The sequence below is a fragment of the Archocentrus centrarchus genome, chromosome 17, assembly GCF_007364275.1.
Source record: "Archocentrus centrarchus isolate MPI-CPG fArcCen1 chromosome 17, fArcCen1, whole genome shotgun sequence".
NCBI lineage: Eukaryota > Metazoa > Chordata > Actinopteri > Cichliformes > Cichlidae > Archocentrus > Archocentrus centrarchus.
Window position 1 is genome coordinate 1,724,906 of NC_044362.1, and position 14,052 is coordinate 1,738,957.

The 14,052-nt window shown below is 42.6% G+C and overlaps 1 protein-coding gene across 1 annotated transcript; it reads left to right on the forward strand.

The window, feature by feature from the left end:
• Positions 1 to 1,327: 1,327 nt before the first annotated feature.
• Positions 1,328 to 3,748, forward strand: LOC115795282 (tripartite motif-containing protein 16-like). The gene has a single exon (XM_030751094.1). It carries the CDS (start codon positions 1,399 to 1,401, stop codon positions 3,451 to 3,453), a length of 2,055 nt encoding a protein of 684 aa, XP_030606954.1. The 5' UTR covers positions 1,328 to 1,398; the 3' UTR covers positions 3,454 to 3,748.
• Positions 3,749 to 14,052: the final 10,304 nt, after the last annotated feature.

A 14,052-nucleotide genomic window follows, 5' to 3' on the forward strand; every position in this document is an offset into this window, starting at 1 on the left:
TGCCTGGGAAGGGAGCTCAGGACTGCATTGTAGGTGGCTGACAGCTGATTATGTAGTCCACCTCCTCTGTTCAGTGATGGTCAGTCACAGTGAGCATAAAATGTTTCTTTAGCTCCTCTTTCAAACCATCTGTCTTTCTGATCCAAAATATGAACATTGGCATCCTTAGAGAGTGCCCTTTGACCTTTAGGTGCAGTTGTACAGCTGAGTCTTGTCCTGTTGCGGTGCCTCTTCTGTGTTCTGCCATGCATTTGCTAAGTGGCTGTTTGGTTTCTCCAATGTAGAGGTGTAGACCTCTACATCCCAACATCTCCTTGTCTCCAACAGTGTTCACTACTGAAACTGTACTGTACTTTCAGAATTTTTAGGGATTGAAAATTACTCCCTGAACTCACAGAACATTATGTCTCAAGAGCTTGAAAAAAGACAACTGGACTTAAGTTTTCTGAAGATGTTTGACCTCTCATCTTGATTATTCAACTTGATAAATAATTCAGTTTTTACCCTTTAACAAAACTTGATTTTTTTTTTTTGGCAATTTTTTGGGGGGCTCGGATCCAGGTCCTAGTATTTTTAAAGGTTTAAAGTGTAATTTATGTCTTATTCTACTTTCTTGTGTTAAGCTAAAGTGGGGTGGTCCACAAATCAAAGCACCAGTCAAGGAGTCTCCATTTCTGTGTCTGGCACATTTTTCAGCTAAGCTATCCCAGAGCCCATGCTGCTTCTTGCTCTTTTCTTTTCATCTACACTGCCACATGCTGCAGGTTGCACACTCTGGTCATTGATTAGCATCTTATTCCCGCCTGCCTGTCTGCAAGACATCATTTTTTTCTGTATGATTTATTTAGGTCGCTCTGCTTTGTCAGCTTTGTCCAATTTAGGTCAAATACTCTAAAATTATTAGACTTTACATTACATTAACTGAATTACTGCTATTTGAACTCTGATGTCTTTGGAGGTCAAGAACCTCTGCATGCTGGATCCAATGGAGCCTGGCAGTTTAGGTAAAGCTGTGTTTCAGGTCTTATAGCCAAAGCCCACAATGGGAAGTGTACTGTAGGCTCTCTTGAATGTGTCAGATCAGCTTTAATGACCTTTGACCCCTCCTGGTTGGAAGTAGCTGCAGCCAGTGCAACTGGAAGAGAAAGAGTACAGTCTTGTGACATGTGTGCTCTGTGTTGTCATTAATATCTGGAATGAAGTTAAACCTGATGACTCCTCTTTCAGCGGCATGCTCTTAAACACAGCAGTTTCTTTCTGTCCACATATTTCCTGCTGCTGTCGTCTTTCCCAGACCTGACAGCTGGCAGTGAAAAACAGGAGCCGACGAGTCGAGTTTACATTTAGATCGGAGCTCAGCTTTTACCTGCTGTGAGGAAAAGAATCTCTCAGAAGAAAATGCCTCAACTGGACCAAGAGAAGTTGTGCTGCTCAATCTGTCTGGAACTTCTGAAGGATCCAGTGACTCTTCCCTGCGGGCACAGCTACTGCAGAATCTGCATTAAAAATCACTGGGATGGAGAGGATCACAAGGGAGTTCACACTTGTCCTCAGTGCAGAAAAAACTTCATACCACGGCCAGTCCTGGGAAAAAACACCATGTTAGCAGAGTTAGTGGAAGAGCTGAAGAACACTGAGCTCCAAGCTGCTCCTCCTGATCATGACACCTATGCTGGACCTGGAGATGTGCCCTGTGATTTCTGCACTGGGAAGAAGCAGAAAGCCACCAACTCCTGTTTGCAGTGTCTGGTCTCTTACTGTGACATACATCTCCAGCCTCACTTTGATTCCCAGGCCTTTCAAAGCCACAAGTTGGTTAAAGCCTCAGCAAACCTCCAGGAAAACATCTGCTCTCTTCACAGTAAAGTGAAAGAAGATTTCTGCCGCAATGATAAGCAATGTATCTGCTACCTCTGCTCTATGAACGAACACAAAGGCCATGATATTGTCTCAATCGTGGCAGAGAGAGATGAGAGGCAGAATGAGCTTGATCTGTGCCGGAAAAACATCCAGGAGAGAATCCAAGACTTGGAGAAAGATCTCGCAGTGCTTCAGAATCAGATGGGGGTCATCAGTGGTTCTGCAGATGAAGCAGCAAGAAATTGCCAGATGATGTTCAGCCAGCTGGTGCAACTCATTGAGAGACGAAGCTCCGAAGTGCAGCACCAGATCAGATCCCAACAGGAAACCGAAGCACATCGGGTCAAAGAGCTAGACAAGAAGTTGCAGCATGAGATCTCTGAGCTGAAGAAAAAAGAATATGAGCTGGAGCAGCTTTCTTACACAGAGGATCACAACCAATTTCTTCTCACTTTTTACACGCTGCCAGCGCTCAGTGAATCTACGCACTCCAACACTGATGTCCATCCGCTGAGCTTTAAGGAGGTGACGGCAGGTGTCTCACGGCTCAAAGAGAAACTGCAAGACCTTCTGAGTCAGGACTGGAACAAGATCTCACTGACTGAAGGAGAGGTGTTACCAAGACCAGCAGAGCCCAGGGCTTCAATGAAACAACAAACACATTTGGTGCTACCACCACAACAACAACCACCAGCATTCAGACCACAAGAAGGGCCCACACCTACAGCCTATCAACATCGTGTGGTCCCACCACCACCACAACAACCACCATCTTTCAAACCACAAGAAGGGCCCACACCTACAGCCTATCAACAACCACGTGTGGTGCCACCAACACCACAACAACCACCATCTTTCAAACCACAAGAAGGGCCCACACCTATAGCCTATCAACAACCACGTGTGGTGCCACCAGATGCTGCAGTTTTTGTGCCAAAAGCACAGCACAAGAACTCGCTGAAACAAACACCTTTGGGGCCCCCAGAGGACCCCAAGAGTTTAGTGCCACAACAGCCAGCTTTGATACCACAACCAGTATCTTTTGCACCACCAGCAGAGCCCAAGACCAGAGGTGAGTTCTTACATTATTCACTTCAAATCACGATGGATCCAAACACAATGAGCAAATGGCTGTCACTATCTGAGGGGAACAGGAAGGTCACATACATGAAGAAAGAACAGTTGTATTCTGATCATCCAGAGAGATTCAGCGACAGCTTTCAGGTCCTGAGCAGAGAGGCTCTGACTGGACGGCATTACTGGGAGGTGAAGTGGAACAAGTTTGTTTCAGTCGCAGTCGCCTACAAGAGCATCAGCAGAACAGGAATTGAAAGTGAATTTGGATTTAATGACAAGTCCTGGGCATTATGGTGTCGCAATAATGAATTCAAACATGGCAACAACTGCACCTTCGTCTCAGTTCCTCAATCCTGCAAAATAGGAGTATACGTGGATCACAGCGCAGGTGTCCTGTGCTTCTTCTCTGTCTCTGTCTCTGACTCCATGACTCTGCTTCACAAAGTGGAGACCACATTCACTGAGCCTCTCCATGCTGGACTCTGGGTTTGTTCTGGATATGCCAAGTTGATCTAGCTGCTGGACAGGACTTAAAGTTGGAACTTTTGGATTTATTTCTGATTGAACTTTTCTTTCCCACCTCTGTCCCTCAATAGTGGGCTGGAGTTTTAAGCTATGTCAGACCACATCGAGGATCTGTTTCTGTACTTCATTTCCAAAAGTTCAGAAATTGCTCTGAAAATGGTGAAACAAAACATTTTAAGAAGAAAAATATGATCTCAAATGATATTGAAAGGACCGTTTTTTTTTATTTTTCTTTAATTGATGCAGAATATGTGATACCGTATTTTTCGGACCATAAGGCGCACCGCATTATAAGGCGCACTATCAATGAACGGGTCTATTTTCACACATAAGGCGCACCGGGTTATAAGGCGAATGATAAAACATATGTAGAGCGAAGCAAAAGCGTCAGGTAAGTCGAACTTTATTCAACTCATTCACAGTAACTCAGAATATTGTTCAGTTGTAACAAATACAGAAAAATACTCACATTTTAAATCATCTTCCACAAATCCATCAAATTCCTCATCTTCAGTGTCTGAGTTGAACAGTTGGGCGATTTCAGCATCAAGCATGCCGGGTTCCCTCTCCTCATTATCCGAGTCAGTCTCGTTGTTGTTACTGTTTTGTTTTGGTTGCGGCACACAGCAACCATTTAATTGTTAATAAAGGGGAAACTTTTGCTGGCACTCTCTCGCCATCTTCTTCAACATCTTAACAGACGCTACGATATATTCTTTATTAATGAGGGTAAGAACAAGTAATTTCTTCATTTTATATATAAGCCCCTCATAAATCCTGTGCACCAGTATATTTACCGATATAAGCGAAGAAAAAATATTTTTAAAAAAAGGAAATCACTATTTGACTCAACACTGGAAACCTGAAAACTCCGCTTCACCGTGTTTTATGTACATACAGCGCTTGTACTGCGTCCCTTCATACGCTGTGGCATCGCCCGGACCTCTTTTTGGCACAGAGGAGAGCAGCACACACACCCTCGGACCTCGATTCGTCCTTTAGCAACTTTTGAGACAGTCGACAGCGAGTTTTGTTACACAAAAGTTGGCAACAGCGCCGGCCGCTGATCGCCAGATTACGCACAAATATTCGGGCCAGCATAGATGAAAACAGGCCAGAACATGTAGAATAAAATCCATCATAGTTTTCTGCAGTTTACTGCGTACGGTTTCTATTTTTGGAACAATGCTTCCACTTCTTGTTGAATTTATCTCCGGCGGCTTTGGCTGCTTTCCACACCTGCTGCACTGCACTCACAGCTTGTTCCTGTCTAACATCGTCAGTAGAGTCATTCTGTGAATCGATGATGGACTATTTTAGAGGATTCAATGATGCCTTTGAACTGATCTTCCAGACTGGAGGAAATATCGCTGCAGACCACGCAATGGATTCTTCGGCCATCGGCGGTCAGACGGCAGCGCTCAACTATTTGAAAACCGTATGCTGGGTGTTACCCCCCCCCCTCCCCCCTGTTGTACGCTTACGCTCTGGAAAATGTAGATATTTATTAAACGTCCCTTACCAAAGTCGCACTAAAACATTTCGACAGATTTTTGAGGGCAGTGTACCACATAAAATTGTTTCAAGGTCAGTGAGCACAAAAAGAATTCATACATAAGGCGCACTGCTGATTTTTGAGGAAATTTAAGGATTTTAAGTGCGCCTTATAGCCCGAAAAATACGGTAATTAATAATTATTGATGTGCTAATCGGGTAAAGAGAGGGCTAGCTGAAAGGATCTTATGTTTTATTTTGATTTGTTGATTCTGTTTCTTTTAGCGAGAAAAACAAACTAATAGGACTGCTGGACATTTCATAATCATTGCATAATCAGGTGAAGTATTTTATTTTAATTTTAATTTTATTTTAATCAACAATATTGCTGGTAAATCTCACACAGCGGTGGAGGATTTGAGATGAGGCTTAAAGTAGAGCCCTAATGATTTACAATCTGCTTTTATTATTATTATTATTGTTATTATTACTAACTCATCTCAAAATGATGATGTTAAATGTTACTCTTTTGTCTTTTATGTTGTTTGTCTTTTGACGTTATCTTACACTTCTGCAGTTACAGTTATTTCAATCATGCTTTGTAAACTGTCTGAAAACATTGTTTTGATTGCTGTTATAAAGCTGAATAAATATTTGTACTCTGGACTGAGTTGGAAAGTTCACACTTTTTCAGTGGTTACTAACAGTTTTGTAAGGCATTTGTATTTTATTCTTGGGTGATCTTTATTAAGTTGCAGCTGATGTTTCTGATTATTTTTCATGATCCTGTATACTTGCAGTGCACTTCTGTCTCATTCTGGTGTGCACTCTCTGGCCATGTATGGGGTTTATGGTTGTGTTTTAGCACCCTCTAGCAAGTATTGGACGTATATACAGGACAGACTAATGGCTGATATACAGGTGCTGGTCATAAAATTAGGATGTCATGAAAAGGTTGATGTATTGCAGTAATTCCATTCAAAAAGATAAACTTGGATATTATATTCATTCATTACACACAGACTGATATATTTCATATGTTTATTTCTTTTAATTTTGATGATTATAACTGACAACTAATGAACAGCCCAAATTCAGTATCTCAGAAAATTAGAATATTGTGAAAAGGTTCAATACTGAAGACACCTGGTGCCACACTCCAATCAGCTAATGAACTCAAAACACCTGCAAAGGCCTTTAAATGGTCTCTCAGTTCTGTAGGCTACACAATCATGGGGAAGACCGCTGACTTGACAGTTGTCCAAAAGATGACCATTGATACCTTGAGCAAGGAGGGCAAGACACAAAAGGTCATTGCTAAAGAGGCTGGCTGTTCACAGAGCTCTGTGTCCAAGCACATTAATAGAGAGGTGAAGGGAAGGAAAAGATGTGCTAGAAAAAAGTGTCCAAGCAATAGGGATAACTGCACCCTGGAGAGGATTGTGGAACAAAACCCATTCAAAAATGTGGGGGAGATTCACAAAGAGTGGACTGCAGCTGGAGTCAGTGCTTCAAGAACCACCACGCACAGACGTATGCAGACATGGGTTTCAGCTGTCACAGTCCTCGTGTCGAGCCACTCCTGAACAAGAGACGGCGTCAGAAGCGTCTCGCCTGGACTAAAGACAAAAAGGACTGGACTGCTGCTGAGTGCTCCAAAGTTATGTTCTCTGATCAAAGTCAATTTTGCATTTCCTTTGGAAATCAAGGTCCCAGAGTCTGGAGGAAGAGAGGAGAGGCACAGAATCCATGTTGGCTGAGGTCCAGTGTAAAGTTTCTACAGTCAGTGATGGTTTGGGGTGCCATGTCATCTGTTGGTGTTGGTCCACTGTGTTGATAATGGGTTTCTCAAACCCAGGTAAAGACTTCAGGTTGTGTGTTGGTCTGTTTTTAAAGCAGGAGGGTGTTGCTGTCATTCTGTCTGTTTGTCCATCTGTGACGTTTTACAATTCTGGTCTACAGACTGCAAAACTACACTGAGCTGAGCCATGAAATTTGGTGTGTGTGTTCTTTATTCAAAGATGTGCAACATGATATTCATATTCCTGGATGTTTAGTACCCTTTGTACACTTTATTTATCTGAAATGGAGAGTAAACAACATGGAGGACTTCAGGCTGTTAATACTATGATACAATATGCTAATTGTATGCAGCCTCTTTCTCATGCCTGATTGGCTTAGCCTAATCATGTGATCATATTGTGCTGCATGATTAGCTATACTTAATTCAATTCAATTCAATTCAATTCAATTTTATTTATATAGCGCCAAATCACAACAAACTGTCACCTCAAGGCGCTTTGTATTGTGGGTAAAGACCCTACAATAATACAGAGAAAACCCAACAATCAAAACGACCCCCTATGAGCAGCACTTGGTGACAGTGGAAAGGAAAAACTCCCTTTTAACAGGAAAAACCTCCAGCAGAACCAGGCTCAGGGAGGGGCAGTCCTCTGCTGCGACCGGTTGGGCTGAGGGGAGAGAAAAGACATGCTATGGAAGAGAGACAGAGATTAATATCAATTAATGATTAAATGCAGAGTGGAGTATAAACAAAGTAAATAAGGTGAATGAGAAGAAACAGTGCATTATGGGAACCCCCCAGCAGACTAGGCCTATAGCAGCATAACTAAGGGATGGTTCAGGGTCACCTGATCCAGCCCTAACTATAAGCTTGATCAAAAAGGAAAGTTTTAAGCCTAATCTTAAAAATAGAGAGGGTGTCTGTCTCCCAAATCCAAGCTGGAAGCTGGTTCCACAGAAGAGGGGCCTGAAAGCTGAAGGCTCTGCCTCCCATTCTACTCTTAAGTATCCTAGGAACCACAAGTAAGCCAGCAGTCTGAGAGCGAAGTGCTCTGTTGGGGTGATATGGTACTATGAGGTCTTTGAGATAAGATGGTGCCTGATTATTCAAGACCTTGTATGTGAGGAGAAGGATTTTAAATTCTATTCTAGATTTAACAGGGAGCCAATGAAGAGAAGCCAATATGGGAGAAATCTGCTCTCTCTTTCTAGTCCCTGTCAGTACTCTAGCTGCAGCATTTTGGATCAGCTGAAGGCTTTTCAGGGAGCTTTTAGGACAGCCTGATAATAATGAATTACAATAGTCCAGCCTAGACGTAATAAATGCATGAATTAGCTTTTCAGCATCACTCTGAGAAAGGATGTTTCTAATTTTAGAAATATTGCGCAAATGCAAAAAAGCGGTCCTACATATTTGTTTAATATGTGCATTGAAGGACATATCCTGGTCAAAAATGACTCCAAGATTTCTCACAGTGTTACTGGAGGCCAAAGTAATGCCATCCAGAGTAAGTATCTGGTTAGACACCATGTTTCTAAGATTTGTGGGGCCGAGCACAAGAATTTCAGTTTTATCTGAATTTAGAAGCAGGAAATTAGAGGTCATCCAGGCCTTAATGTCTTTAAGACATTCCTGCAGTTTAACTAATTGATGTGTGTCATCTGGCTTTATTGATAGGTAAAGCTGAGTATCATCTGCATAACAATGAAAATTGATGCAGTGCTTTCTAATAATACTGCCTAAGGGAAGCATGTATAATGTAAATAAAATTGGTCCTAGCACAGAACCCTGTGGAACTCCATAATTAACCTTAGTGTGTGAAGAAGACTCCCCATTTACATGAACAAATTGGAGTCTATGAGATAAATATGATTCAAACCACTGCAGTGCAGTACCTTTAATACCTATTGTATGCTCTAGTCTCTGTAATAAAATGTCATGATCAACAGTATCAAAAGCTGCACTGAGGTCCAACGGGACAAGCACAGAGATGAGTCCACTGTCAGAGGCTCTAAGAAGATCATTTGTAACCTTCACTAATGCTGTTTCTGTACTGTGATGAATTCTGAAACCTGACTGAAACTCTTCAAATAAACCGTTCCTCTACAGATGATCAGTTAGCTGTTTTACAACTACTCTTTCAAGAATCTTTGAGAGAAAAGGAAGGTTGGAGATTGGCCTATAATTAGCTAAGACAGCTGGGTCAGTGATGGCTTTTTAAGTAGAGGTTTAATTACAGCCACCTTGAAGGTCTGTGGTACATAGCCAACTAATAAAGACAGATTGATCATTTTTAAGATTGAAGCATCAATAAATGGAAAGACTTCTTTGAACAGTCTAGTAGGAATGGGATCTAACAAACATGTTGCTGGTTTGGAGGAAGTAACTATTGAAGTTAACTCTGAAAGATCAGCTGGAGCGAAAGAGTCTAAACAAATACCAGCAGTGCTGAAAGCAGCCGAACACGAAGAATAATCTTTGAGATGATTATGAATAATTTTTTCTCTAATGTCTAAAATTTTATTTGTAAAGAAATCCATGAAGTCACTACTAGTTAACGTGAAAGGAATACTCAGCTCTACAGAGCTCTGACTCTTTGTCAGCCTGGCTACAGTGCTGAAAACAAACCTGGGGTTGTTCTTATTTTCTTCAATTAGTGATGAATAGTAAGATGTCCTAGCTTTACGGAGGGCTTTTTTATAGAGCAACAAACTCTTTTTCCAGGCTAAATGAGCATCTTCTAATTTAGTGAGACGCCATTCCCTCTCCAGCTTTCGGGTTATCTGCTTTAAGCTGTGCGTTTGTGAATTATACCACGGAGTCAGGCACTTCTGATTTGAGGTTTTTCTTTTTAGAGGAGCCACAGTATCCAAAGTTATACGCAGTGAGGATGTAAAACTATTGACGAGATAATCGACCTCACTGGGAGCAGAGTTTAGGTAGCTGCTCTGTACTGTGTTGGCACTGTAGAGCATAACAATAAAGAATTAGATCCTTAAACTTAGTTACAGCACTTTCAGAAAGACTTCTACTGTAATAAAACTTATTCCCCACTGCTGTGTAATCCATTAAAGTAAATGTAAATGTTACTAAGAAATGATCAGACAGGAGGGGGCTTTCAGGGAATACTGTTAAGTCTTCAGTTTCTATGCCATATGTCAGGACAAGATCCAGAGTATGGTTAAAGTGGTGGGTGGGCTCCTTTACATTTTGAGAGAAGCCAATTAAATCTAACAATAGATTAAATGCAGTGTTGAGGCTGTCATTCTCAGCATCTACATGGATGTTAAAATCACCTGCTATAATTATTTTATCTGAACTGAGCACTAAATCAGATAAAAAGTCTGAGAAATCAGACAGAAACTCTGAGTAAGGACCAGGTGGACGATAGATAATAACAAATAAAACAGGTTTTTGATTTTCCCAATTAGGATGGACAAGACTAAGAGTCAGGCTTTCAAAAGAATGAAAACTCTGCTAACATTAGCCTGCTTCTTAAACCAGGCAAAGACCCCACATTCCCATCCAGCTACAGGCCAATCTCTCTCATTAATGTAGATCTTAAAATAATTTGCAAAGCCCTTGCCAAAAGATTAGAAAGTTTTACTCCATTTATTTCCATTTTATTACTCCATTTATTTCACCTTTCGGATGAGAGGTGAAACGTCTTCAAGAAACAAAAAGAAGTCCAGTCGCCTTTTTCAAGCTCCAGAGACTACTATGACCTGGATAACTGAGAATCTACACAGACATACTCCATTTATTGTACATCCAGATCAAACAGGCTTTATCAAGGGTCGGCACTCAGCCAATAATACACGTCGACTGATAAATATAATAGACTATTGTTCTATTAACAAATTAGAGACGACAATCGTGTCTTTAGATGCAGAGAAGGCATTTGATCGGGTAAATTGGAAATTCTTACTAGCAGTTCTGCAAAAATTTGGATTCGGTTCATCCTTTTTAAACTGGATCAGAACACTACACAGCTCTCCGAATGCGCGTGTTAGGACAAATGATCTCATTTCACAAAGTTTCAGTCTTCAGAGGGGCACTAGGCAGGGCTGCCCACTCTCTCCCTCTCTTTTTGTAATTTTCATTGAGCCGCTAGCAGCAGCAATCCGTCAAAATGTAAATATTAAAGGGATTCAAACTGAAAATATGGACCATAAACTTAGCCTTTATGCTGATGATGTATTACTTTTCCTTGGGAATTCACAAGGCTCTCTTTTGAAGACTATCACACTGATAGATAAGTTCTCATCTATATCTGATTACTCTATCAATTGTAGTAAAGAGTAAATCAACAGTTTTGCCTCTGAATTGTAATTTCCAGAGAACCTCTAGGACCCCACTAAAGTCAGGAAATATTAGATATTTAGGCATAAATTTTTCCGCCAGGCTCTCAGACTTGGTACGATTAAATCATATCCCCTTATTAAAAACAATAGAGGATGATCTCACACGTTGGAACAGTTTACCTATATCACTCATGGGGAGAGTTGCTGCCATTAAAATGATGGTTTTACCAAAAATTAATTATCTATTTTCATTGATCCCTAATAAACCTACTCTTCCTTGGTGTAGTCACTAGATTCAAACATCTCAAAATTTTTATGGAAAAACAAACCGTCAAGAATAAGCTTAAAAACTTTACAAAAGCCAAAACACAGTGGAGGTCTAGAATTACCAAACTTTTATTACTATTTCTTAAGCAGTAGATTGCAGTATATTTCAAAGTGGATCAAATCCAATTCATTAGACAACCCATGGCTGGATCTAGAACAGGCGTTTTGTGGAAAAATAAAAATCTCAGATTTACCTTTCATTAGTTCCAGTATTAAACATCATAACTGCTATAAAGTCCTTAGTATAAATACCTCTCTGACAGCCTGGTGGGAATTTTTAAAAATAACTAAGTCTTCACTCATCCCCTGTAAACTAACACCCATTTGGAACAATCCAGATATTTGTCAGAAAAAGAAAATGCTGAATTTTCCGTTATGGCGTGATAAGGGTATAAATAACTTAGAACATATTATCCAAGATGGAAATTTTATCACGTTCCAAGAACTTATATCAAAATATAGAATTGGCAACGGTAGATTTCTGGAATATCAACAAGTTAAGTCCGTCCTACAGGGAAGATTTAACCTTAATCAATTGAATCTAGAAATGCCTACTTGGGTAACAGAATTTCTTAACCTCTGTACCCCAAAATTGTTATCAAAATTATATAAATTATTAATAAAAACTGATGATTCAGTTTCCCTCCCAATTACAAAATGGGAGCGTGATCTTTCTGTCAACCTGGATCAAAATTTATGGACAGAAATATGTTTAAATATCTTCAAAATGACTAAAAGACCCCAAATACAACTTGTACAATATAAGATTCTCCATAGAACATACTACACTGGACAAAGGATGTTCCAAATGGGCCTTACACACTCAAACATATGCACCCACTGTACAAGCAATTCAGAGGATAATCATCTACACGCTCTGTGGTCTTGTGTACCAGTTCAGAGATTTTGGCAGAGGATTTGTGAAGATCTATCCACATGGTTTAGCTGTCGTATCCCAACTTCCCCCAGACTATGCATCTTAGGTGATGTCAGTGAATTAATTATGGAGTTAAATATATCACACATAGTTCTTACTGCCTTGTGCATCGCTAAGAAGATGATCCTCATGAACTGGAAGACAAAAAATAAACTATGTATTACTCAGTACAGAAATTTATTAGTAGATCATGTTAGTTTAGAGAGAATGTCTGCTTCTTCTAAAAACAAATTGGAGGAATTTGACTCTCTTTGGTTCCCACTGCTCAGCTCCATTACTTAGTGGGGGTGGTGGGCTGCGGGCTCTGCTCCTGATGTGCTTTGTGGGGGGGTGGGTGAGGACTCCGGGGGCCTAGGTAGCTGGTAGCCTCCTGAGACTGGAGTCCTGGGGCGACCTTCTGGTGATGTCTGTGTGCCTGTCCTGGTTGATGGTGGTGGGGGCTTGGATGGTGCTGCCTTCGGTCCTGGGGTGTGGGCGGGGTGCTTGGGGGGGTGGTGCCGGCCCTCGGTCGGTTGGCTGGTCTTCCCTGTATGGCTTGGGGGCTGGGGTCTGGGGCCCCGGCACTGGGGCTGCGTCGGCTCCCGGTGGGCCCCCCCAGGCGCGGGGGGGGCCTCTGCTGTCCCGGCCGCGCCGCCGGGTGGGGTGGGTTGGCCTGACGTCGGGATGTCCGGTCTACGCTTTTGGGGCCCTGGGGTGCCTGCATTGCAGGGGGGTGGGGTGGGGGATGGGGCCGCGGTGGGGTGGTTGGGGGGGACTGGGCACTGCATTTCCATGCCCAGGCCAGTATGTCCTGTCGCCTGTTTGTGTCTATTGTTGAGTGAATGGGCATCTAGGGGGAGCGGGCCGCCCTCTGCAGTGGGGGCGAGGGCGCCAACCTCGGGTGCTGCAGTGCTCCGGGATGCTGTCACCGCGGCCCCGGGCTCACCTCCCCCTGCCCTGTGCTGGGGTGTGGGAGGTCGGGGTGCCTATTGAGCCAGCAGACAGCTGGCTCTCTTCTTCCAGGATTCTTCCTGGTCATATGCCCCCCCCCCTCCCCCTCCCCATACACAAACACACACACACACACACACACAGAATACACATCACTCACAGATGTAGGATGGAGAGGCCACGTGGAGAGCCGCACCACCACTTGCCTCTCCGTTTTAATTGCACTTTAGTCATTATAACTCACAACACATACACACTTACAACCTGATACGCATAGGACCTTTGGGGCAGGCATGTTACTCAGAGATTGATGAGATGGGCCGCTGAGGTGGCCCCACTCGGATCCTCGTCACTGTCTGTCTCCAAATTTTATTTGCACTTTAGACATGGAGGGTTTTGGGGGGGCAGTGTGGGCAAGCACTGACGACCAACAGTTGGTGCTTGTGGCATAACTGTCCCCTCAATTTTAACTGCACCCTATACACCTCATTCACTCACAAACATTAACACATAGACCTACAAGTTGGGGAGGAGGAGGGGTGGATGGGTCATCTTACACCCCGATTTCTTGCGTCTCGCCCGGGGTAGGGGTCGGGTGGTTCCTTGGGGACCGGGCTGGTGGCGTCCTGGGGTCGCTGTTGGCCCTGGGGTGGTTTCCGCTTGCCCCGCCTTCAGAGGGTGGGTAGCTATGGATGAATGTGTGTCTTTGTGTATTTGTCACCGTCTCCGTGAGTATGGGTGGGTGAGTGAATGTGTATGTATGGCATATCTGTGTGTGGGTAAGTATGTATGGG